Source organism: Rattus rattus, chromosome 1 (assembly GCF_011064425.1).
Source record: "Rattus rattus isolate New Zealand chromosome 1, Rrattus_CSIRO_v1, whole genome shotgun sequence".
NCBI classification, from domain to species: Eukaryota; Metazoa; Chordata; class Mammalia; order Rodentia; family Muridae; genus Rattus; species Rattus rattus.
This window is the reverse complement of record NC_046154.1, coordinates 67,154,918-67,178,258: the sequence shown is the minus strand read 5'-3', so window position 1 is coordinate 67,178,258 and position 23,341 is coordinate 67,154,918. Positions and strand designations below refer to the sequence as shown.

General features: G+C 42.0%; 2 protein-coding genes across 2 annotated transcripts in view; one reads left to right on the top strand and one right to left on the bottom strand.

The window, feature by feature from the left end:
- Dennd4c (DENN domain containing 4C) overlaps positions 1-10,350 on the top strand; it is a 93,387-nt gene extending 83,037 nt beyond the window's left edge. Inside the window, 5 exon segments of the mRNA XM_032902220.1 lie at positions 707-952; positions 1,963-2,080; positions 4,750-4,900; positions 7,773-7,837; positions 8,567-10,350. Coding sequence (XP_032758111.1) covers positions 707-952; positions 1,963-2,080; positions 4,750-4,900; positions 7,773-7,837; positions 8,567-8,703 — 717 coding nt within the window. The 3' untranslated portion in view covers positions 8,704-10,350.
- Positions 10,351-12,232: 1,882 nt separating this feature from the next.
- Rps6 (ribosomal protein S6) lies at positions 12,233-15,147 on the bottom strand. The gene is made up of 5 exons (XM_032902210.1): positions 15,060-15,147; positions 14,419-14,550; positions 13,880-14,090; positions 13,604-13,750; positions 12,233-12,524 (listed from the first exon to the last, which is right to left on the bottom strand). The coding sequence occupies exons 1-5, from the start codon at positions 15,063-15,065 to the stop codon at positions 12,271-12,273; spliced, it is 750 nt and encodes a 249-aa protein (XP_032758101.1). The 5' UTR covers positions 15,066-15,147; the 3' UTR covers positions 12,233-12,270.
- Between the last annotated feature and the right edge of the window lie 8,194 nt (positions 15,148-23,341).

Sequence of the window (23,341 nt, the reverse complement as noted above, 5' to 3'; positions counted from 1 at the left end):
TTAAATTGCAAGCACCCTTTTTTCTCTCACTAGTTTGTTTGTTGGTAGAGCTGGATCCATTGTCCTTTAGGTACTAGAGGTTTCCACAGTCCTGATTTGGTTGATTGAAACCTTACAAATTGACATTTGAATCTAGAAACATGGTTAGCTTCAGGGTTTGTTGTGTTTTAATTTTATTCTAAATTTAACATTTTTAATTTTAAATCTAATTCTAAAATTAACTTGGAAAATAGAAAAACTTGGAAATAGAAAAAACTTGGAAATAAAATATTAGACACCAAAATTAACCAGACCCATCTGGAATAAGTACTTTGAGGTGGTAAGCCTTCATGTTGGATTTTACATTTTCACATTTTGTCTTTGTAAATTTTGCCTTTGTGAGACATCTTTATAGGCCTAGATGACTTAAATTCAGTATGTAGATCACTTTGAGCACTTCTGTCTCTGCCAGCCACACTCCTAGCTAACAAAGAAAACAAAACATCCATCTTTTAGACGAAAGAGTCTATTGAAATATAGATTATCAATTTTGTCCTATAATGATTTAACTTAAACATAATCTAGGCTGTCTCTGTTTTTGTTCATTAAAATGTTTTACCACATATAATAATAGCCCTGAAATACCAATTTTAACAGGATAGTCTCACTGCAGAGTACTGGCAAGCATACAGAGTTAGATAATGCCCACTTTCGTCCATTTTTAAAGGATCATCTAGGAAAGCGGCCCAATCCTCCTCCTGTGTCTGTGCCCTATTTGAGTCCTCTGGTGCTTCGGAAGGAACTGGAATCTTTGCTAGAAAATGAAGGGGACCAGGTTATTCATACATCCTCGTTTATCAATCAACACCCAATCATTTTCTGGAACCTGGTTTGGTATTTCAGACGTTTGGACCTTCCTAGCAACTTGCCAGGACTTATTCTCACCTCTGAACACTGTAATGAAGGTGTGCAGGTGAGTACTGCTTTCTGCACTGCGACTGCACTGCTGAAGGTTGGTGAGGATGAACCTCAACTCCTGAGCTGTAACAGGAGCTCCACAGAGGAGCTAAAACCCTGGAGGGTAGGTAGTGTTTGAGCTCTGAGTCTTCTGTTTCTATTTTGTTTTTCTTAGCTGTGTGTACTCTCCATTTTTAAGGTTTTCCATTCTAAGATAACTGACTTCTGTTTTCAGGCTACCATAGTCATATCCCAGCCAGCAGTGAGGAAAAAATTGGTAGCCAGGAGAGTGTCTTATCTCTTAGAGCTCATGGAGTTGCACATAGTCTTTCCACATGTATGTGTCATATGGCCTGGATTTAGGTTGCTCTTTCTAGCTGTGCTGGTGGCTAGAAAAGGAAGCTTTTATCATTAACTATCATATTTTCTCATGAAAAATGCACAGCTATCTTATTGGAAATATTCATAATTTTCAAAAAATATAATTAAAAATTAGGGAAGTATTTGTGTAAGGTAAATTTCTAATTAGTGCTTACACTAAGATCACTGTAGCTGCCTGCCTCCCAAGTCCATGCTGGGGTCACTCACTGCAGACAAGGAGCTGCCGGCATGCCTCTATTTTATACTACCGAATTTTGGGAGACACCAGACCCGACACACTTGCCACATAACAATCTTTCCTAAAGTATTATAAAGTCTAGTTTGACTTGTTTATTTTAACAAGTAATGAGTTAAAAAAAAAAAAAGATACCTCATAAAAGTAACAGATGATGATTTATTGTAATGATGATTACATCATTGTGCCTTTGTACAATTTGTGCATTTACCAAATTATCCATGCAGTCTTTTCATGTTAGAAAAACCAAACATATGTGCCAGAAAACAAGACAGTTTGTCATCAGGTATTAATAAAAATTAAAACTTTTGCTCAGAACTTTGAGCCTATAATTAAAAAAAAACACACACAAGTTTTCTTATTACTGGTAACATTTTATTTGGAAAACTAATTTTATTAATCTCTTTTAGCTTCCTCTATCATCTTTGTCCCAGGACAGCAAACTGGTATATATACAGCTGCTATGGGATAATATCAACCTTCATCAGGAGCCAGGAGAGCCTCTGTATGTCTCTTGGAGGAACTTGAGTAAGTAAAAGAAAATTGAAGAAACAACAGGATTGGGCTTGGTGGGACATTTCTTAAATCCTGGGATTCCAGAGGCAGAGGCAGGTAGATCTCTGTGAGTTCTAAGCCAGCCAGGACTCACAACATAGTAAGACACTGTCTTTAAGAAAGACAAAATAGGGGTTGGGGATTTAGCTCAGTGGTAGAGCGCTTGCCTAGGAACAAAGGCCCTGGGTTGGTCCCCAGCTCCGAAAAAAAAGAACAAAAAAAAAAAAAAAAAAAAGACAAAATAGTGTCTTTAATCCCAGCACTCTGGAGGCAGAAGCAAGTTCTAGGCCAGCTAAGTCTACAGGGCAAGTTCCAGGACAGTCAGTGCTACAAAAAGAAACTCAGTTTCAGAAAACCAAATAAATGAGTGCATGAACAAACAAACGAAGACAGAACTGTGCTGGCAGGGTTATTCAGCAGATAATGCTCTTGCCATCAAGCCTATCCATCAGAGTTCAGTCTAGGTATCCAGGTTGTAAGGAAAGACTCCCCAAACTTGACCTCTGACCTCCAAACATACATGGTCTCCACACATACATGTGTATACACATAGACATACAATCAATCAATCAATAAATAAATATAGTAATCTTTATGCTATCTTTGGCTTTAAGTCTTCTTTCTCAGATGTGGATATAGACTGCTTGTTTTCACTTTGGTGTGTGTGTGTGTGTGTGTGTGTGTGTGTGTGTCAGTTTGTCTGTCTGTCTGGGTGTGTGTATTATTTTTTTTTCCTGTAGTTGGCATTTTAAGTAAAATAATGTCATGGAGGATTATTTTGATAGTCATGTCTTTCTGGGTTCTAAATGCCTCTTGTGCTTAGATATCTATTTCCCTACATTTTAGGAAGTACTCAGCAAGGACTTTGCTCTGCTGAGCCATCTTGATGGCTCTATCTAGCTGTCTGTCTGTCTATCCATCCATCCATCTATCCTTTATTGGTATCTGAATATAACTTTTCTTCAACCTGCCCCCTTTTCCATATTCTCGATATTCTTTCTTCTTTAAAGATTTACTTATTATATATGAGTACACTGTGCCTGGCTTCAGACACACCAGAAGAGGGCATCTGATCCCATTACAGATGGTTGTGAGCCACCATGTGGTTGCTGGGATTTGAACTCAGGACCTCTGGAAGAGCAGTAGTGCTTTTAACCACTGAGCCTGAGCCATCTCTCCAGCCCAATGTTCTTTCTTCTATTGGCTCCTCCTCTACTAACAGGATGTTTTCTTTTGTGTTTGTCATCTGACCAAGTTCATTTCTATTGTTGCTAGTTTTGTTTTGGTCTTTTAATCTCAATTTCTCATCCATGTTGACAACTTTTTCATCTATATTGCTGACTTTTTATCTATGTCTAAACATTATTTTCTGGGGCTAGAGAGATGGCTCAGTGGTTAAGAGCACTGACTGCTCTTCCGAGGTTGTGAGTTCAATTCCCAGCAACCACATGGTGGCTCCCAATCATCTGTAATGGGATCTGATGCCCTCTTCTGGTGTGTCTGAAGACAGTTACAGTATACTCACATACATAAAATAAATTAATTCATTTTCTAAGAAAGAAAGAAAGATAGATAGATAGATAGATAGATAGATAGATGGATGGATGGGATGGATAGATAGATAGATAGATAGATAGATGGATAGATAGATAGATAGATAGATAGATAGGTAGATGGATGGATGACTGGTAGCTGGGCAGTGGTAGCTAGTGCACGTCTTAATCCCAGCCCTCGAGAAGCAGAGGCAGGTGGGTCTCTGAGTTCAAGACCAGCCTGATCTATAGATTAGGTATCAGGATAGCCAGGGATATACAGAGAAACCCTGTCTTGAGAAAAAAAAAAAGGAAGAAAGAAAAGGATGAATAGAAAGATGGTTCAGGGGGCTGGAGAGATGGCTCAGTGGTTAAAAGCACTACTGCTCTTCCAGAGGTCCTGAGTTCAATTCCCAGCAACCACATGGTGGCTCACAACCATCTGTAATGAGATCAGATGCCCTCTTCCGGTGTGTCTGAAGACAGTGACAGTGTGCTCATATACAATAAATAAATAAATCTTTAAAATAAATTAAAAAAAGAAAGAAAGAAAGATGGTTCAGCTCTTGGCACTTGCTTCCAGCCTAACTACACAAGATGGAAGGAGAGAACCAACTTCTGAAAGGTGTCCTCTAACATGTGCATGCATTTATGAATACACATATACAGAAATAAGAAAATTTTAAAGATGAATTGCTTGGTTTAGTGATTGTAGCTCAGTAAAGGTGTAATTTTAAGAACTGGAGGGGCTAGAGTGACGTCATGAGGGCTTGTTGCTCATTCAGAGGACTGGAGTTCAGCACCCACACGAAGTGGGCAGTCAGTGCCGCTCATAGCCACCTGTACTCCAGTTCCAGGGGATCCTGGACACCCTTTTCTGGGTACGAGGGCACCGTGGTCCCACCACAGTTTCTGAAATATAGTATGATACCCCAGCCTCTGGGAAGAAACTGTAAATGAGAGTAAAGGGAAGAAGGTTATCCTATTTGAAAAGAACAGAGAATATGTTTTATAAGCGCACTGTCACATGATTTTACTGGAGGTGATATTGAGTAGACAGTGAGAGGTGACATAGCTCTGGAAACTTGCTCTCCATGTATGGCTCTTTAGATTCTGAGAAGAAGCTGTCCCTTCTGTCAGAGGAGCAGCAGGCAGCCAGCGCGTTAGTGGAGATGATCCGGCAGAGTATTCAGCAGAATGATGTTCTGAAGCCCATCAACCTGCTTTCCCAGCAAATGAAGCCGGACACCAAAAGACAAAGGTAATGATTTCAGTATCTTTTACTTGATTCTACTTGATTTAACATGTTATGATATATGGGTTTTTTAACATTTTATTTTATTTTAGTTTTTGTGAATTTTACATTATATGCCTCAAACCCACTCATCTCCCTGTCCCTTTTTACCTGCCTTGCAACCTCCCTACCAAAAGGGGGTAAAATCTCATTATAGATGCTGTACAGCGTGACAATGTACAGTATGTGCCCCACAGTATACCCTTTTGTCCACATTTCTTTACTTGCAAATGATCATTACAATGAGTAATTGGTCTGGTTCCAGACCTCTGGCTCCTGCTACTCTATCAATACCAAATCCTCACCAGGACTCCATGCAGATTGGTTGTTGCTCTGTGTCATAAAGGTCCTGCAGCTTTGAATCTGCAGGACTGGTCCCTTTATGTGCTATAGCAGTTCATAGATGGGGGCATTGTTGGGATGTTCCCACTCAAAAGTCCTAGATTTAGACCTGGGTGGTAGCTGAGATGATCAGCTGGCCAGCTCTCCAGTACCCACCCCACTCGGGCAAGCTCCCCAGCACTGGCCTGGCTAGCTCACCCAAGGCAACAGCCAACCAGGGGCAGATCCAGAGAGCTGGCTCTCATACCCTTGGAGCTGGCTCACCCATACCCATACCAGCAGGGCCAGCTCTCCTGCCTGCTGTAGGTGGCAAAGAACGATGGGGTGGCATCTCATTCTTACCATTGCATGGCATACAAGTATCAGGGCCAGCTCTTGCTCACACATTTGGGTCCCACCTGCAACCTCCATAACGAGGGCCAGCCTATCGCTTGTCGCCTGATTGTCTCTGGCCTGCCAGCTGCCCAAGTAATGATGCAGAGACCTTTTATTAATTATGAAAGCTGTCCTTAGCTTGGGCTTGTTCTCAACTAGCTCCTAGACTTACATTGAGCCATTTATACTAATCTACATTCTATTACATAGCTGGTTACCTCCTGAGTACCAAGACTTGATTCTTCCTCTGAGTTTGGCTGGTGAATCTCTCTCCTTATGCTTTCCCAGAGTTCCTATCTCTTCTCCAAAATAATGCCTATCCTTTCCTGCCTTGCTGGAAGCCATTAACTCTTTATTAAATCAATCAGAAGGTTTGGAGATGCTTATAAAACACTGAGATAGGTGAAGCTTCATACACAGTGCATAAGAGATCCTAGCAGGTACCAGGAAGGGGTTCTCTTGGGTTTGCTTTGCCTGCCCAGGCCACACGAGCTTGTATATTATATGTAATACCCCCAGTCATAAAAGAAACGGGTGCTACTCAAACATATGCCTTCATATCTCATCACAAATGTACAATGAGCCAAAGAGGTTAAATCATAGATGATGATGGTATGTGGTTTATATTTGGAAATGTTTCTCCTCTTCACTGGAGATCTGTTAATTTCTAAAGTTTTATATACATAAGTATCTATGTGCCATCCTGTGATGACTACATACATTTTTCTTGTTGAGTAAAAAGATTATGAGATTGGAAGTAGAATTGGTTAAGGAAAGAGATGGAAATAATAAAAACTCAGATGTGAGTCTCCTCCTAATCCTTTTGTTGGGACCTATACATATTCCACTCTTGACTAAGTGAATTTTACTGTGCAAGCTTTGGAAGTGGAGCATAATTATATCAAACATTATGAATTTCCCCAGAGGACTATTTTTCCTTTTTTGGAGATAAGGTCTCCCAGTGTAGTCTTGACTGGTCTGGAACTCAGTGTGTAGATCAGGTTGTCCTTGAACTCACAGATATCTACCTGTATCTGCCTCCAGAGTGCTGAGATCAGTGGTATGTGCCACCGCACACCAATTCCCAGACTCCTTTTGGGGGCTTCTTACTCATAGCCCCTTAGATGATGACCTCAAAAGTGAGAGAACAAGAATTCACACTGGTGGGGTTGGGGATTTAGCTCAGTGGTAGAGCTTGCCTAGCAAGCGCAAGGCCCTGGGTTCGGTCCCCAGCTTCGGGGAAAAAAAAAAAAAAAGAATTCACACTGGTACCTGATGGTGTACTTATTTAGCATCTAACTGTTGAAGTTGAGATGATTTTTAAGTCTCAGGAGTAACTTGCATTTGTAGTTTGCATGCTAAAAAGGGTTTGAATGTCATTTACTGTTTCTGAAGCTTCTAAAGAAAGCTTCATATGAGGCATAATTACAATTTGCATTGCTTCCAAGTTTCTTTGCTTTTTGATACAGGTGAAGTCTTTATCACCCAAGTGCTGGAATTACAGGCATGTGCCACCAGGACAGCTTGCAAGTCCACCTCATCATTCTTTTTTAATGTTTGTCTTGGTAGCTAAGGGTTAGACTCTGGCTCTTGTGCTTGGTGGAAAAACACAGTGCCACTGTGTCACAGCCCTAGAGCAATAGTACTGGTGTTCAAACCCAGAGAAGGCCTTGTACATGTTCAGCCAGGGCTGTGCGAAGGAAACACACCTCCCAACCCCCTTACCTTTTTTAAGTTTAAAATTTGAATCAGAGGCTCACAGGGTACTTTTTATAATATAAAGTTTAGTGTACCATTCAACTGCTTTCCTCAAAGATACCTCCCATACCTGAGGTGTTACATGAAAGCAGGAAATAATTACATAGCTATTAGCTAAGTATGCAGTTGAATGTATTTTTACTGTACCCTGCCAGGTGTACTGCTTCCTATCTGTGGTCTCAGCACTTAGGCAAGACAGGAAGATAGCCAAGAGTTTGAGGTCAGTCTTAACCAGGCAGTGAGTTCCAAGCCACCCCGGACTAGAATGACCCTCTGTCATGATGAAGCCCCCAAATCAACATTCCATCTGTATGCATTTTGTTGTTCTGCTGACTACTTCAGAATCTTTTTTTTTTTTTAATAGGAGTTTATACAGAGAAATCCTTTTCTTATCATTAGTGTCTCTTGGGAGAGAAAACATTGATATTGGTAAGTTAATTAATGGGGGATCAATAAAAATTTTAGTTTTATTTTCGAAGTTAAGAGGTTATTTTTGTTTTGTTTTTTAATGGAGCTGGTGGGAGTGTTAGATCACATGCCTAGCATACAGGGACATGAGCTCATTCATCAGCATAAAAAAAAGGGAAGAAATCGTGGTATTATTAAGTAGTTGCCTTTAAAAAGGTTGCAGTGTGATTGGACAGCTTTCTACACCTGCTGTCATGTCATATGCCTTTGTACCATTGTGAACTGTCCCACTGGAATTGTAAGCTAAAATAAAACCTTTCTTTAAAGAGAAAAGCAAAACAGATTACTGCTTTTAGCTGGGCCCAGTGCACATGCCTATATTCTCAGCACCTGGGGCTAAGATTGGAGAACCACAGTTGGAGGGCAGTGGGGGTGGGAGGATTTATTCTAGTAAGACTGCCTTAAGATAAGACAGAGGTGAGATGGCTTATCGGAGTTCCATCCCCAGTACCCACATGATGGAACTAGAGAACTGAGTCCTTCAGATTGTCCTCTGATCTCCACACATGCTGTGGCCCTGTATTGCCTACTCCACTCTACCCTAAAAATTTCTATTTAAAAAGATAATAAATAATCACAACTTATAAATAAGCAATGTAATCTGTGTCACATGATTCAGTATAATTTTTAAAGTACACAGCTTTTGTTTAACTAACAAATTACAATTGCATTTTTGAAAATGTCTTTCAGAGGCTTTTGACAATGAATATGGACTCGCATATAGAAGTCTGTCTTCAGAGATTCTTGAAAAGTTACAGAAAATCGATGCCCCACCCAGTATCAGTGTGGAGTGGTGCAGGAAGTGTTTTGGAGCACCTCTCATTTAAATAAGATTCATTAAAATTTTGGTAGAGTATTGGGGAAATAGACCTGTCGGGAAACTGTTCTTCCCAAATCATAACTTGGTGAAAGCTGAGGATGAAATACAAATGAACTGTATTTCATACTGAATCTCTCAGAATGTAAAACACCACTCAGTTCCCCAAGGCTTATTGATGTTGGAGATTCCTGACCTATTTCCCTGCCTCTGCTGAAAACACACAATATGTGTAAAAAAAAATAATGAAATTTTCATCTTTCTATATAATTTGCTTTTATTGAAACTGTCTAGCTAGGGAATGGCAAATCAAATTTGCCTAACCGAAAGACATGCTATATTTCACTTACAAGAGTAGCTGTGTATGATTGTATGTGTGAGGCTATGTAGTCAATATGTGTATGTGTGTCTATTTATTACAATACTGAGGTTGCATGTTGCAGCAGTTTTCTGAAGGGGGCCTCGTTGCCCCGTCAGTGACTACTACACTTGTTTGTAGTCAGCAGTTCCAAAAACATTTAGGTCTTTCTTAACAACTGCCTTCCCTGTGACTTATATCTTTGCCTTTTAAATTATGTACTATCTTGCTTAATAGGTTATATCTTAGATATCCAGGTGCTCCTTTCCATCTTCTTCCAATACTAAGTTAATCTGCAATGCTTTCATTGGAATCCAATAGGTAAAATGAAATTAATTTTTGTTACGTAACAAAATTATCCAGAACATGTTTTAAAATGCTAATGAATAGTCTTTGACCCCAAAATCCTTATTCAGGCAGGCCACTTGTTGGTGTTGTTTACTTTTTTATAATCCTGGTTTCATTGGAGACAGAGGCAGGAGGATCTCAAGTTCAAGGCCAGCCTGAACAACCTTTAGTGAGCCCTGTCTCAAAAACTTGAAAGGAGATCTGGGAATGTAGCTCACTAGTAGAGCACTTGCCTAGCATACATGAGGTTCTAGGTTCAGTTCCTAGTACCACAAAATAAGTAAGTAAATAAATAAATACATAGATAAAACCTGTGGGATGGAGAATTTGCACTGCACATAAAAGTTTTATTCTTGTACAATATTTTGATTTATATGCTTGTGAATAAAAGTGTGTATTTGTAAATACTGTTTTTTTAGGTCGAATCAATTAAGTCTAAAAACTTTAAAGCTTATTGAGCTCATTGGCAGGTTTAAGGAAATCATGACCTCACATGCCCCACCTTGACATAAATTGTGCTTTTTGTTAAAACATCCATTTAAGAACAGCAAGTTTGCCTTAGCTGTCTGTGTGGTTTAGAAAACCAGTGGCTATGTGTGCACTTATAATAATAGTGCAGATGACTAAACCGGTTGACAGACTTACCTCAACATGGTACACGCTAATAGCATGAATCTCTTCGATGTGGTGGGAACTTTTTAAAATTATGTACCAACATTTCAATGTAACATTAAAAGTTGTTAATCTGACTTTGCAGATTCTAGTCTGAATTTGAGTGTTAAAAGTTTTATCAGAGTTTTGTAAAGGCTTTCTTACATTCAAATTTGGATCTTTTACAGTTTCAAATATATATATTTTTTACAGCTTATACCTTAACATTTATTGACCCAACAAATTTTGAAATTATCTTACATATATAAAATTAAAGTTGAATAAAAAGAAAAATCTCAAGTTTGGTGTGTCTGTTCAATTTCTAAAGCTGCTGCAATATCCAGGATTTACTATTCCATTTTCTGTTTGAGGGTTTTTTTTTTTCTGCTCTGTGAAACTTGACTTGCTATTTGTTGAAGTACCTTACCAAACTTATGAGATAGTTACATACTTAAAATATGAAGTTACACCTTTTGTTATCTTTTTAGAAACTTCAATTTTTGCTACCATTTAGATTCATGAGAACCACTTTCTGGTGTTCTTTTGTTTTTTGATTTCTGTGTATCCCTGGCTATCCTGGAACTTGGTTGGCTCTGTGGATTAGGGTGACCTCAAGCTCACAGAGATCTGCCTGCTTACCTGTGCTTGGATTTAAAGGTGTACACCACCACTACCCGGCTTTGTTCATTTTTTTTTTTTTAAATGCTTTTCTCTAGTACCTTTGTAGAGATAGAGAGGTACTAATCACATTTATAGTACAGTCTGGATTTAATAGCTTACAGCTAAATCCAGGAATTTAAGGATTCAGAATTTGAGGCCAGCTTGGGCTATAGACTTAAAAAAAAAAAAAAGTACAAAGTGGCTATTAGCCATAATATACAGGGTAACCACAGACCCAGAGAAGCTAATTAACAGGAGGCCCCAAGGGAGAATGCTTGAATCTCCCTCTGAAGGAAAAATACAACAGACATCAGAAGAGGAAGAAGGGGGGATAGGGGAACAGGAGTGGGGATCCTGTGTGTGTGTGTAAAAAACGGGGGCATCTCCCAGTTTATGGGGACTCCTAGCACCTGGGGGATATGGAGACTGAAGTGGCCTCCTATAGCCAGCCAGGTGGGACTTCCAATGGAGGGAGGGGTCATGAACTCAACCAAAAAACTTTCAATCCAAAGTTTATCCTGCCTACAAGATGTACAAGGAAAAGACAACAGAGATTGAGGGAAGGGCTCATCAATGACTGGCCCAAGACTGACAGGTTTAGGAATTCTGATATTCACAGCCAAAGTTAACCAGCTTCCAGAATTACAATGTACTTGAACATTGATCAATACCACCTGGGACTTAATACTAGTTTCAGAGATCAGTTAAATCTTGGCATATGACGTAAGACAGAATTACAGGCAACTACCAAAAGTGATCCGATGCACCTGGAATGTTTTACAAACTAAAGGCTTTCATTTGAGTACAGGTAATTTGTATTGTAAAACCTGTGCATTAAAACAAGAGGTTGCCTTGTTCTGGGTCATAACCTGTGAATGGTGTCCTAACACCCAAGTATGAATTAACTCTTTAGCTAGAAAAAAAATCTTATTAAATTACTAGATTAGAATTCCTAAACCTGTCAGGCAATTTTAGAACACACCTTTAATCCCAGTACACGGGAGGCAGAGTCCAGATCTGAGTTGCAGCAGGTGTGGTGGTCTACAGAGTGAATTCCATAACCAAAGTTAGACAAAAGAAACCCTGCCTTTAACTCCTCACCCCAAAACCAGAGCAGGTCCTTGGAAGGGTATTTGCCATTTTACTATTTGCAGCACACCTATGATCAACAGTCATGTGTAACAAAAATAAGATGGAGAAAGTAACTTGTTTCACAGCTTCTAACTTGTGAAACACAACCTAAACTACCTCCCCTAAGAGGGTGCATACAAATCAGTGGCAGTGACTGGGAAAGAATGACTGAGGCCTAGGCTTAATTCCTGCCATTACCATTCACCAAGAATGCAACCTACTAGGCCATTGCCACTGTAGAAATTAGGGTACATTAGGGGTAGCAGTGGATGGGTGATTCCTTTGGGGACTAGTTATCTTTAGTAAAGGCCTTTAAAAGCTGTGTTTCTATGACTCATTTCTTTTCCTTCATTTATGTAGTTACATTATTAATAAAAGCCAGTAAAAGAGATTCAAGGTCTCATTATTTATTTGTTACTCTTTAAAGACTTATTTTTGACTGGACTCAGATTTAGAAGTAGAAGCTCTCAGCGAAGACAGCCTACGTCTCTTGGCAATCTGTTCCTGGCGCTTTTCTTTGGCTTCCTTCATTCTCTTGGCCAAAAGTTTAGCGTATTCTGCAGCCTCCTCCTTGTTTTTCTTAGTGCGTTGCTTCTTCAGAGCAATACGTCGGCGTTTGTGTTGCAGGACACGGGGAGTAACAAGACGCTGAATCTTGGGCGCTTTGGTCCTGGGCTTCTTACCTAAAAATCCAGATGAGTAATCACTTAACATCCACCATGCTGGATGGCGATGCCCAGTGTATAACACACGCCTAGCACACCCAAGCCCAACTCAGTCCCCACCATCTACCCAAGGCCAGTGCTGTCCTCAAAACATAAGTATTACTCTGGCCCCATGGTCTGCATTGTTATAACCCCACCGTATTTTCAACTTCTCATTTATGTTTTAATCCTATTTTCAGACCGTGCTATTAGAAATTTACGGTATGTTATAAATTATTCATTTTAGCCTTTTGGATTTACACTCCTTATCCCACATTACGGGCCTCTCTAGAAACAGAACCCTGCTATCATCTCAGCTCACAGACCCTTGTAAAATAAGCTGGATAGCCAAGTTCTGCTACAGTTCAGCCACTCTGAACTGCTCATGAGGGGATGAAGGACCATTTTTAAACCTTTTGTCAACTAAGTTACACATTCTCTCTAATAGCACACTCTTAATACAAGTCAACAGTCCTGAGTTATTTGTATTAATATACATGCTATGCTTCCTACTGAAGCATTAACATTATGAGGGCTGGAGAGGTGGCTCAGTGGTTAACAGCAGACTGTTCTTCCTGCTCTTCCAGAGGACCACAGTTCAATTCCTAGCAACTACTTGGTGGATCACAACCATCTATAATGGGATCCAATGCCCTTTTCTGGTGTTAGAAGGCGCAACAGTGTACTCATATACATAAAAGCTTTAAAAAGTATGTATTTGTTCATACATTTCCCTTTAAAATGGGTGTTTCTCCTGATTTTCACAATCTATGTCCCAGAGATGAAAAATATGGGGAGCCATTCATTAGTAAATTAAAGTGGTTCTTCTGTAATCTAAAGCACCAACTTAGAGCCTGGTCCCTCCAAAATGTTGTCTCCTGCAAGTTGTCCTTTAACACCCCCCCCACAACATACACACAAAGTGCTTTAAAAGTTTTTCATGTTAAAATGAGAATACTTTTGTAAAATCCTTGTCACTCCTAATGCCGAAGCCATGAATTTAGCTGTGTGGCAAGCACAGCTGCAGCAATAGCACAAAAGGCCCAAATCCCTATTACCTTCTTTGTTTAAGGGCTTTCTGACAACATACTGGCGGACATCATCTTCTTTGGAGAGATTAAAAAGCTTTCGAATTCTACTAGCTCTTTTAGGTCCCAACCGACGAGGCACAGTAGTATCTGTCAGTCCCGGAATATCCTTCTCTCCTTAGAAGAAACAATCGGAATTAAGACATTAAATCTGTACCACTTTGGTCAATGCCCCACTACCTAGGAGGCAGATCCTTGCGTCCAGGACAACCAATTTCAACTAATAAACTCGAACAAAAGCCTTACCTTTTTTTACAATAACCAAGTTGAGAACACTCAGGTTGGCATCCACAATGCATCCGCGGACAGACTTGCGCTTCCTCTCTCCAGTTCTCCTTGGTCTATAACAAGAATGCCCCTTACTCAAAAGCAGGCGCACTCTGCCATGGGTCAAAACGCCTTGCTTCATGGGAAAACCTTGTTTGTCATTCCCACCGCTGATCCGGACCACATAACCCTGCATTGAACATAAAACGGTACATTTACCGGCTGTTACAAAGTGTGGTTCTTAACTTAGGAAGAATAACGGAGTTCAATTTCAACCACTCACTTTTTTGTCTCCGTTTCCAACTAAGGTCAACTAGCAATCTCTCCATTTCAACTTATACTCCTAACTACCCAGGTCTTAGGACAACACGCAGGACTTGAGGCCTTGAATTATAACAAGCAAGAGAGAAGCAACTCCTCTTGGTACGTTTCCCCAAATTTGGTTCTAGCAATGAAACTTAACCAAACCCAACAGTACTTGCTGTGACGAGTTGGGGTAATGATGCCAAAAACTTTACCTTCCACTCTTCACCAAGAGCATCAGCAGCTACTTCTGTGGCCATGCGCTTCTCATAGAACGTACGAAGCTTGCGTTCGTCATCCACTTCTATGAGTTTCTGACAGCCAGTGGCAGGGAAGGAGATATTCAGCTAGGATTTTAAAGGGGGCAAAAGAAGACGACTTTAGGCACCTACACAACTTCAACAATGCACGTTCGCAGAACGTTTTGAGCAGCTCCCACACACAGCAGAAAACCCACGACTCGGACTCGCACGCCCTGCAAAGTGCCACACGTCAATGGAACATTTTGCCAAAGCTCTGTAGAATGTTATGAGGACGTCAGAGCGACCCTCACGATCTCGGATAGCAGAGTGTCCAGGAGGGGTCAAATGCCGCGGGACAGCCGCCGCAAGTGGGGCTTCAGGCCCGCATGTGCCCGGTCGGGAACCGGGCGCCGCCATTGCGCTACGTCCGCTGTCGCGGCGTTGCAATCGCCCGCCATCCGCTCTCCCAAAGGGTCCCAAGGCCCTAAAAGCAAGCTTCCTCCTGCCTCAGACCCTTCCCCGCTTAGTTCGGGTTTCGTGAAAGCCTGGGGCTGAGGCAGTCCCGTGTTCTGGGACTCAAACTGCTTTACTCAGTCCCAGTCAGGGACGCCTACCTTCATCTTGAAACAGCCGACCGCCTAGGAGGCGTCACGAAAAAGAGGCCCGACTTCCGCTTAGCCCAGGTCACATAGCACTCTAAGTTCTCGCGAGAATAGCCCGAGCTGGAGCCGGCGGATGTGAGTTTAGGTGGGCGGTACTTCCGGGGGCGGTACTAACCAGAATAATGTGAGGCCGGTTTGTAGTGAGGTGTTGGTTGGTATTCTGGATGTTCCCGGTGACGGGGTACCTTGTTTATCACGAGTGTTAGCCGCTTCTTAGCTAATTTTTCCCATTTCCGACCAGACTGGTCCACTGAGGAGCCGAATCCCCGTTTCCAACCATGGTTTTTAGTAGTACCTAAATGGAAAAACTCGATCAGAATTGTCACCCGGGCTGGCCTGTCCCTCATCTCTGCGGAAGATTTCCAGTTCAGGATCTTGTCCTGGTCCCAGCGGATGACGGGAGAAATCTTGAAAGCCAGGCTTTGTTCTGCATCGATCAGAGTGACTCCTATAGTCCCCGGACCGCAGAAGACAAGCAGTCCAGCCCATCCATCACGTTTACCTGGCACAGACAACTATCAGATGCCTCAGTCTTGAGCCTTTCGGCTTTCTGTTTTCTTCTGCCAAAACTTTCTGCTTTGTAGGTGGGGTGAGGGTGACAACTCAGATCGGAGATTGAACTTAGTCTTCCGAGTGTCACTGTCATCTTCAGCTCTTTTTCAAAACAACACCATTTCTGTGCTTCTCTTGTTTACTGCAGTTACATGCTGTTCTGTCCGAACTCATTTTTTGAGACTAAGTGTCTTTGTATAACTCTGGCTGTTCTGAAAGTCCCTATGCACACCATACTGGTCTGCTTACTACTGTCACCCATTTCTGTCTCTGAAATTTTGATTAAGCCCATCATGCGATGGAATCAAATGGGAGTTGCCTTTTTATAACTGGCTGGTTTCATTAAATGTAGTCTTTAAGGTTTATATTTTATTGTGTGATGGAGTTTTCTTTTAAAGGCAGTGTGTGTGTGTGTTCACATTTTTGTGTACTGATTCTTTTGATGAACATTCAAGTTGCGTACACAACATCCTTGAGTATGAATGCCTCAAGCCCTTTAGACATTAGAAGGTGTCTGATCCCTTTGAACTGGAGTTACAAATGGTTGTCAGCTGCCATGAAGGTTCTGGGAATTGAATACTGGTCCTCTGGAAGAGTGGCTACTAGTCTTAACCACTGAGATGTTTCTCTAAACCCTGTTACCTATTTTTAAATTTTGGATTGTTAGACCTGCCATTAGTGACACATGCCTCTAACCCCTGCGCTATGGAAACAGACAAGACAATTTGCTACAAATTCTTGGCAGTTAGGTCTATATAGTAAATTCCAGAGTAGGCAGAAATACATAGAGTCTGAAGCAAACAAGCAAACAAATGAGATTGGGCTTGGAGAAGCTTGCATGAGATATTGAGGTATATTCTAGAGGCAGGCTTTCACTCTGCAGCCCAGGCTGATGTCAAGCTCCATGGTGGTGGGGGATGACTCCTGATCCCCATGCTGCTACTTCTCATAGGCCTGTGCCACCACTAATCTGCTTATAATTATTTTAGTTCTTTTTTTTTAATCTTTTTTTCTTACTTATTTTATGTATGTGAATACACTATAGCTATCTTCAGACAAACCAGACAAAGGCATCTGATCCCATTATAGATGGTTGTGAGCCACCATGTGATTGCTGGGAATTGAACTCAGGATCTCTGGAAGAGCAGTCAGTGCTCTTAACCGCTGAGCCATCTCTCCAGCCCTATTTTAGTTCTGATATGAGGTCATTGGTCCACTTGGAGTTTTGTTTGTTTCTTAAACCAAGTCTCCCTGTGTTGCCTAGGCTGGCCTCAGTACTTGAACAGTCCTCCTTTTCCAGCCTTCCAAATGGCTGGAGCTACAACACATATGTCATTGGAGCCAGCACAGTGGTCAGCCTCATGTGTCTCTCCAGAGGTAGAATCAGCCTCCTCCTTTCTCATGTAGGTGTGTAGTTGTTCCAGCAATACATGTGATGGGAGCTCTCCCAGCACACTTGACCTGTTCTTTTGGTTTGTATGTCTGTCCAGTGCCAGGTCACACAGTTTGATGACCATAATTTTCCAAGATTCCTAGAATCCTAACACTCAAAAGGAGAGGTGGGAGAGTGGTGAATTCCTGGCCCAGCCTCCACAAGCTAGCAAGACCTCATTACCACAAACAAAACACACACACACACACACATACAATTTACCTATGAATGTCTGGGGCACATAGGGAGAGCCTGTCTTAAAATAGATGAGCAAGGTGGTGCACATTTTTAATCTTAACACTCTGGAGGCAGAAGCAGACAGATCTCTGTGAGTTTGAGACCAGTCTGGTCTACAGGGTGAGTTCCAGGAAAGACAGGGCAGTGTACAAAGAACCTGTCTAAAAAGAGAGAGTAGGGGGTGGGGAGGAGAGAGAGAAGCTGGGTTTTGCTATGGGATAGAGAAGATGGTGAGTATGAGCTTTGTGTAAAGCATCAGTACAACCTCAGATGATGTTTCCATGGTGGTTAGATAGGATCTGGAACTTGAGAGCACACCTGTCCCCCAGATCTTGGCTTCTAAATTCGGTGACCTACCCAGAAATACATGCAATCTTTAGAAAAACCTCACTGATTCCAGATCTTTGGCAGATAAACAACAAAGTAAATGTAGACTATTTGTTCCTGAAAGAAATGTCTCAAAAACTAAAGGGGAAAGGTTTCTGACTCTGAATATTAAGAAAGCCATGGTACAGGTCCAGAATGCATGCTGATCTATATAACAGCTGACTTGAACTTTTAAAAATTAGTATGTCTTGGAGGTATACATCTGCCCTCAGAGTAGCACTTAGATGAGGCAGAAGGCTGAGGAGTGTAGGGTGAGCCTTAGCTACAGAGCAAGTCTGAGGGCTCGTCTCTCTGCTTCTATGAACTGTTGGTGTCATGGACACCTGTGGATGCCGAAGTCCATGTTCCTTATGTAAAATAGCATGGTACTGAGTACTGCACACATTCTACTTCCTGTGTACCACCTAATACCATATACATGCTATGTAAATAGTTGCTTTATGCTATTTGTAGAAGAGTAATGGCTATAAAAAGTTTACAAATGTTCACTATATATGCAGATTCTATTCTCAAATATTCAAGATTATTGTAGATATGTAGAAATCTAGAAATGCAGAGGATTATTGTGCAGAGGGAAAGGAAACACCAACCAGGAAAGTGGTGCATGCCCGTACGCCAGGATTTGGGGGGAGGGGCAGCTTCAGCAGGAGGATCAATTCCAGTATTTGGGAATTAAGAAAGGAAGATCGTGGGGTTGGGGATTTAGCTCAGTGGTACAGCGCTTGCCTAGGAAGCGAAAGGCCCTGGGTTTGGTCCCCAGCTCCGAAAAAAAGAACCAAAAAAAAAAAAAAAAAAAGAAAGGAAGATCGTGAGTTTGAATCAAGCCTGGGCTACATAGTGAGTTCCAGAGCAGCCTGGGCTAACTAGTGAGACACTTTCTCAAACAAAACAACAGTAAAATACAGGAAGAGAAGTCGTAGGAGACGAAATGGGTTCAGTGTTTCAGAGAGCTGTTTGCTTTCTTTTTTTTTTTTTGGTTCTTCCCCCCCCAGAGCTGGGGACTGAACCCAGGGCCTTGCGCTTCCTAGGCAAGCGCTCTACCACTGAGCTAAATCCCCAACCCCCAGCTGTTTGCTTTCTAGCCCAGGCTTGAAACACACACACACACACACACACACACACACACACACACACACACACACACACACACACACACAGAGAGAGAGAGAGAATCGTTTTATACACAAAAAAGTTCAACTTAAAGGACAATCTCTACTTCTTTCCCTTTTTCACTTATTTATTTATCTATTTATTCACTTTACATCCGGATCAAAGCTCCCTTCCCTCTTCTCTTTCCAGTCTCACCCTTACAAGTCCCTCCCCCCATTACGCCCTCCCCTTCTCTCCCTCCCCACCCTGAGACCCCACATCGAAGCAGGACTGAGTGGATCCTCTCCCACTGAGGCTCAGCCAGGCTGTCCACCTAGGGAAGAGGATCCAATGGCAGGCAACAGTCAGATACAGCCCTTGCTCCAATTGTTAGGGGACCCACATGGAGACCAAGCTGTATATTTGCTACAAATAATTAGGGTATCTAGGTCTAGCTCCTGCATGTTCCCTGGTTGGTAGCCTAGGCTCTATGAGCCCCCATGGGCCTACAGTTGACCCTGTAGGTCTTCATGTGGTATCCTTGACCCCTCCAATTCGCTCAACATCATCTCCAACTCTTCCACAAGACTCCCTGGGCTCTGCCTGATGCTTGGCTGTGGGTCTCTGCATCTGTTTCCATCCACAGCTGGAGGAAGCCTTTCAGGAGACAGTTCCTGTCTGCATGCATAGCAGAGTCTCATTAATAGTGTCAAGCAGTTGGCTCTCTCCCATGGGATGGGTCTTAAGCTGGGCCAGTCTTTGGTTGGCCCTTCCCTTATCTCCCCTCCATCTTTATCCTTGCACATCTTGCAAGCAGGATAAATTTTGGATTTAAGGAGTTTTTTTTTTTTTTGGAAAGGTTTATTTTTTATTTAAATATTTATTTATTTATTTATTGTATATGAATACACTGTAGCTGTCTTCACACACACCAGAAGAGAACTTCAGATCTCATTACAGATGGTTGTGAGCCACCATGTGGTTACTGGGATTTGAACTCAGGACCTACTGGAAGAGCAGTCAGTGCTCTTAATTGCTGAGCCATCTCTCCAGCTCCTGGATTTAAGTTTCTGTGGGTATGTTGATGTCCGTCTTCCTCCACTCCAAGTACCGCCTAGCTACTTGAGATGACCACTTCAGTCGTCATATCCTCAGATGCTGGAAGTCTCTGGTTACGCCTGGAACTCACCAATTCCACTAAGCTAGCTGACTAGTAACTTCCAGGGACTGACCTATCTCTGCTTCCCTGGAACTGGGATTACAGACGCGTACCACTCTACTCTGCTTCTTAGGTAGATGTTGGGATCCAAATGCAGGGGCGTACTTGTGTGTTGCAGGATATTTGAGCACATTGTGAACACCAAGATTGTGTTATTTACTGAAAAGCCCATAGAAAGTAGGAGGAAGTCAGGCAGATGGATAGAGAAAGAAGCACAGGAAGAGGACGGCAGGGACATTCAGTCTGAAGGGATTTTGAGATGGCCGTGAAGAAGGAGATCATCCTTCTGAGCCATCAGCTGAGGAGGAAGGTTAGCTGGGTGTGTTCTCTGCCTCTCTGAGTTAGGAGGCTTTCACCCCAGCATCTGGCTCCTGAGTCTTTATTGGTAAAATCAAACGATTGGGATTTTGTTGAAAACAACAACCTAATACATGCTAAACAAATGTTCTACCACATGTATGCATACACCTGCCACACACACACATCTCTAGCCCTTAAATTATTGAAGTTCACATATTTAAATTTCTCTCTATATATAGATAGTCAAGTTATCTTTTTTTTTCTTTTTTTCAGAGCTGGGGACCGAACCCAGGGCCTTGCGCTTGCTAGGCAAGTGCTCTACCACTGAGCAAAATCCCCAACCCCAAGTTATCTTTCAAGTGGAAAAAAAAACTAAAAATTTTATTTCAAACTGAGGGAAAATTTCAGTGGTTCACATATCCCACAGAATTTTTAAACTTTATTTTTATGCACATGTGTATGAATCTCTGTGAGTATCATGCATCACATGTGTGTGGGCACTTTTGGAAGCCCGAAGAGGGTGCTGGGTCTCCTGGGGCTAGAATAGCAGGCAGTTGTGAGCTGTTTAACGTTTGTGTTAGCAAGTGCTCTTAACTGCTGAGTCATCTTTCCAGCCCGCATAGCTTTTCTTTGAAAAAACATGTTCTATTATTATCTGTGTGGGTGAGTGCGTGTGAACATGCAAGTGTCATAGTGCATATGTGGTGATCAGAGGACATCTTGCAGGAGCTCAATCTCTCTTTCCATCATGTTGTTCTGTAGATTCAGTTCAGGTCATCAGGCTTGGTGGCAAGTTCCCTTACCTGCTGAATCATCTTGCTGGCCCCTTCTAAAAGAGATCTGGGGGTCTATGGGTGAGATAGGTTCTTTCTGTAGCCCCGGTTCTCCTGGAACTCACTCTATAAATCACGCTGGCCTTGAACTCAGATATCCGACTATGTCTACCTCCAGAGTGCTGGGATTAAAGGAATGCGCCATCATGCCTTGTTTATTTGTTAGCATTTCTTCTAGGCTTCCCCGCACTGTTACCTGGCAAGATCCAGGTATGCCTGACTCACTATAAAAGGGGCTGCTTGCCCCCTCCTCACTCTCTTCTCTTGCTCCTCTTCTCTTGCTCTCTTCCCCTCTTCCCCCTTTGTCCCTTCTCTCCCCATACCCCTCCCCCCTCTCTCTCTTCATGCTCCTAGCTGGCCTCTACTTCTCTACTCCCCTTTCTCTACCTTTCTCTGCTACCCCCTCAACTCCCCTCCCTGTGCCATAAATAAACTCGATTCCATACTATACCATCGTGTGGCTGGTACCTCAGGGGGAAGGATGCCTCAGCATGGGCCCGCAGAGGCACCCCTCCCCCCTCACTGTACCCTTGCCTCGACCAAACATATTCCTGCCTCCTTTATCTTTTTTATAAAACACAACAATATTAAAATAAATTTTTCAGGGAGAAAGAAAATTGTTTGAGCCAGAACTCATTCCCACATAAAGAAAGGGAAAGTATTAAAAGAATGAAAGGAAAAGTCCAGTTTTTCATATCTCTGCATGCATATATGTATTTATTATTGAAGATAGGGTTTCTATGCATTCTAGGACAGACCTGAACTCAGAAGCTCTCTGCTTTAGCCCTTTCTGTTCTGAAATGACAGACCTGTGCCACCATACTAGGCTAAAACCTTTATTGACCAATTGATTGATTGATTGATTGAAATGGGCTTACTTTGTAGACCAGGCTGGTTTCATATTCACAGAGACCTGCCTGTTGTTAAGAATAAGGGTATATACTAGATACCCTGCTAACTACTCTTATTTTTACCAAAAACAAAACAAAGAAAGAAGGAAGAAGAAATGCAGCCAGGTGTGGGTGTGCATGACGTTAACTCCAGCACATGTGAGGTAGAGGCTGGAAGATAACTATGAGATCAGCTTCACCTATCGTGCTCACATGAGTAACTTCTCTGTGTGAGTGGAAAAATTTCAGTAAGTCCATTTAGGGAACCACCAATTATTTCTAGATTGAAATTTCTTCAAATTTGGCCACTTCAGAGGAGCATCAAGTGTCCCTCAGCTAGAGTATCATTTGTTCTTAATGATTTGTTGCATTTGCTAGGGAGACTTATACTCTTAGTTCTCGGTGTCTAGACTGGAACTTTCCCACGGACAGCTGACCACGCCCATATGCACTGGCTGTATTTCAGCCCCGTGCCTTTCAGGTCGTAATGGCCAGAGTTAGCACGGTGGGATGTAGGCTGTAAGGATGCTCAGCACTTAGGAGCACTGCTTTGGCTCCTGTTCTTGGCTTTGTTTTGATATAGGGTGTCTATGTATCCCTGGTGGGCCTGGAGCTCACTATGCAGACCTAGCTGACTTTGAACTTACCATTTTTGCCGAGGCCCATGTTTGGTTGCCAGCACCCACATGGTGGCTCACAACCACCTCTTACTATTCTAGTTCTAGAATTCTGACACTCTTCTGGTTTTCCAGGCTACTATGTGCATATAGTGCACATTAAACTCATGTAAAACATACACACACATATGCATAAAAATTAAAAAAAATCTTAAGGGCTGGAGAGATGGCTCTGTGATTAAGAGCACTGGTTGCTCTTCCAGAGGACTGGGATTCCATTCCCAGCATCCCCTTGACAGCTCAAGACTGTCTGTAACTCTAGTTTCAGGGGATTCAACACCCTCACACAGAAATGCAAGGAGGCAAAACACCTGATGCACATGAAATAAAAATAAACCTTAAATAATAAATAAATAAATAAAAGTAATAAAATAGTAGCGTGAGCTTATTGATCCCAGACTTTCCACTGCTTCCAAAGCCCCAGTCTCACTCCCACACCTCAAAATCTCAGGGGTAGGCTTTCTTCCACTTCTTTCTCTTCCTGCTTTTCCTTCTCTCATGACTGAGAGAGAGAGAGAGAGAGAGAGAGAGAGAGAGAGAGAGAGAGAGAGAGAGAGAGAATATGTTTTTAGATAACACACAGGTCAGAGGACAATTATGAGCAATAGTTTTCTCCTT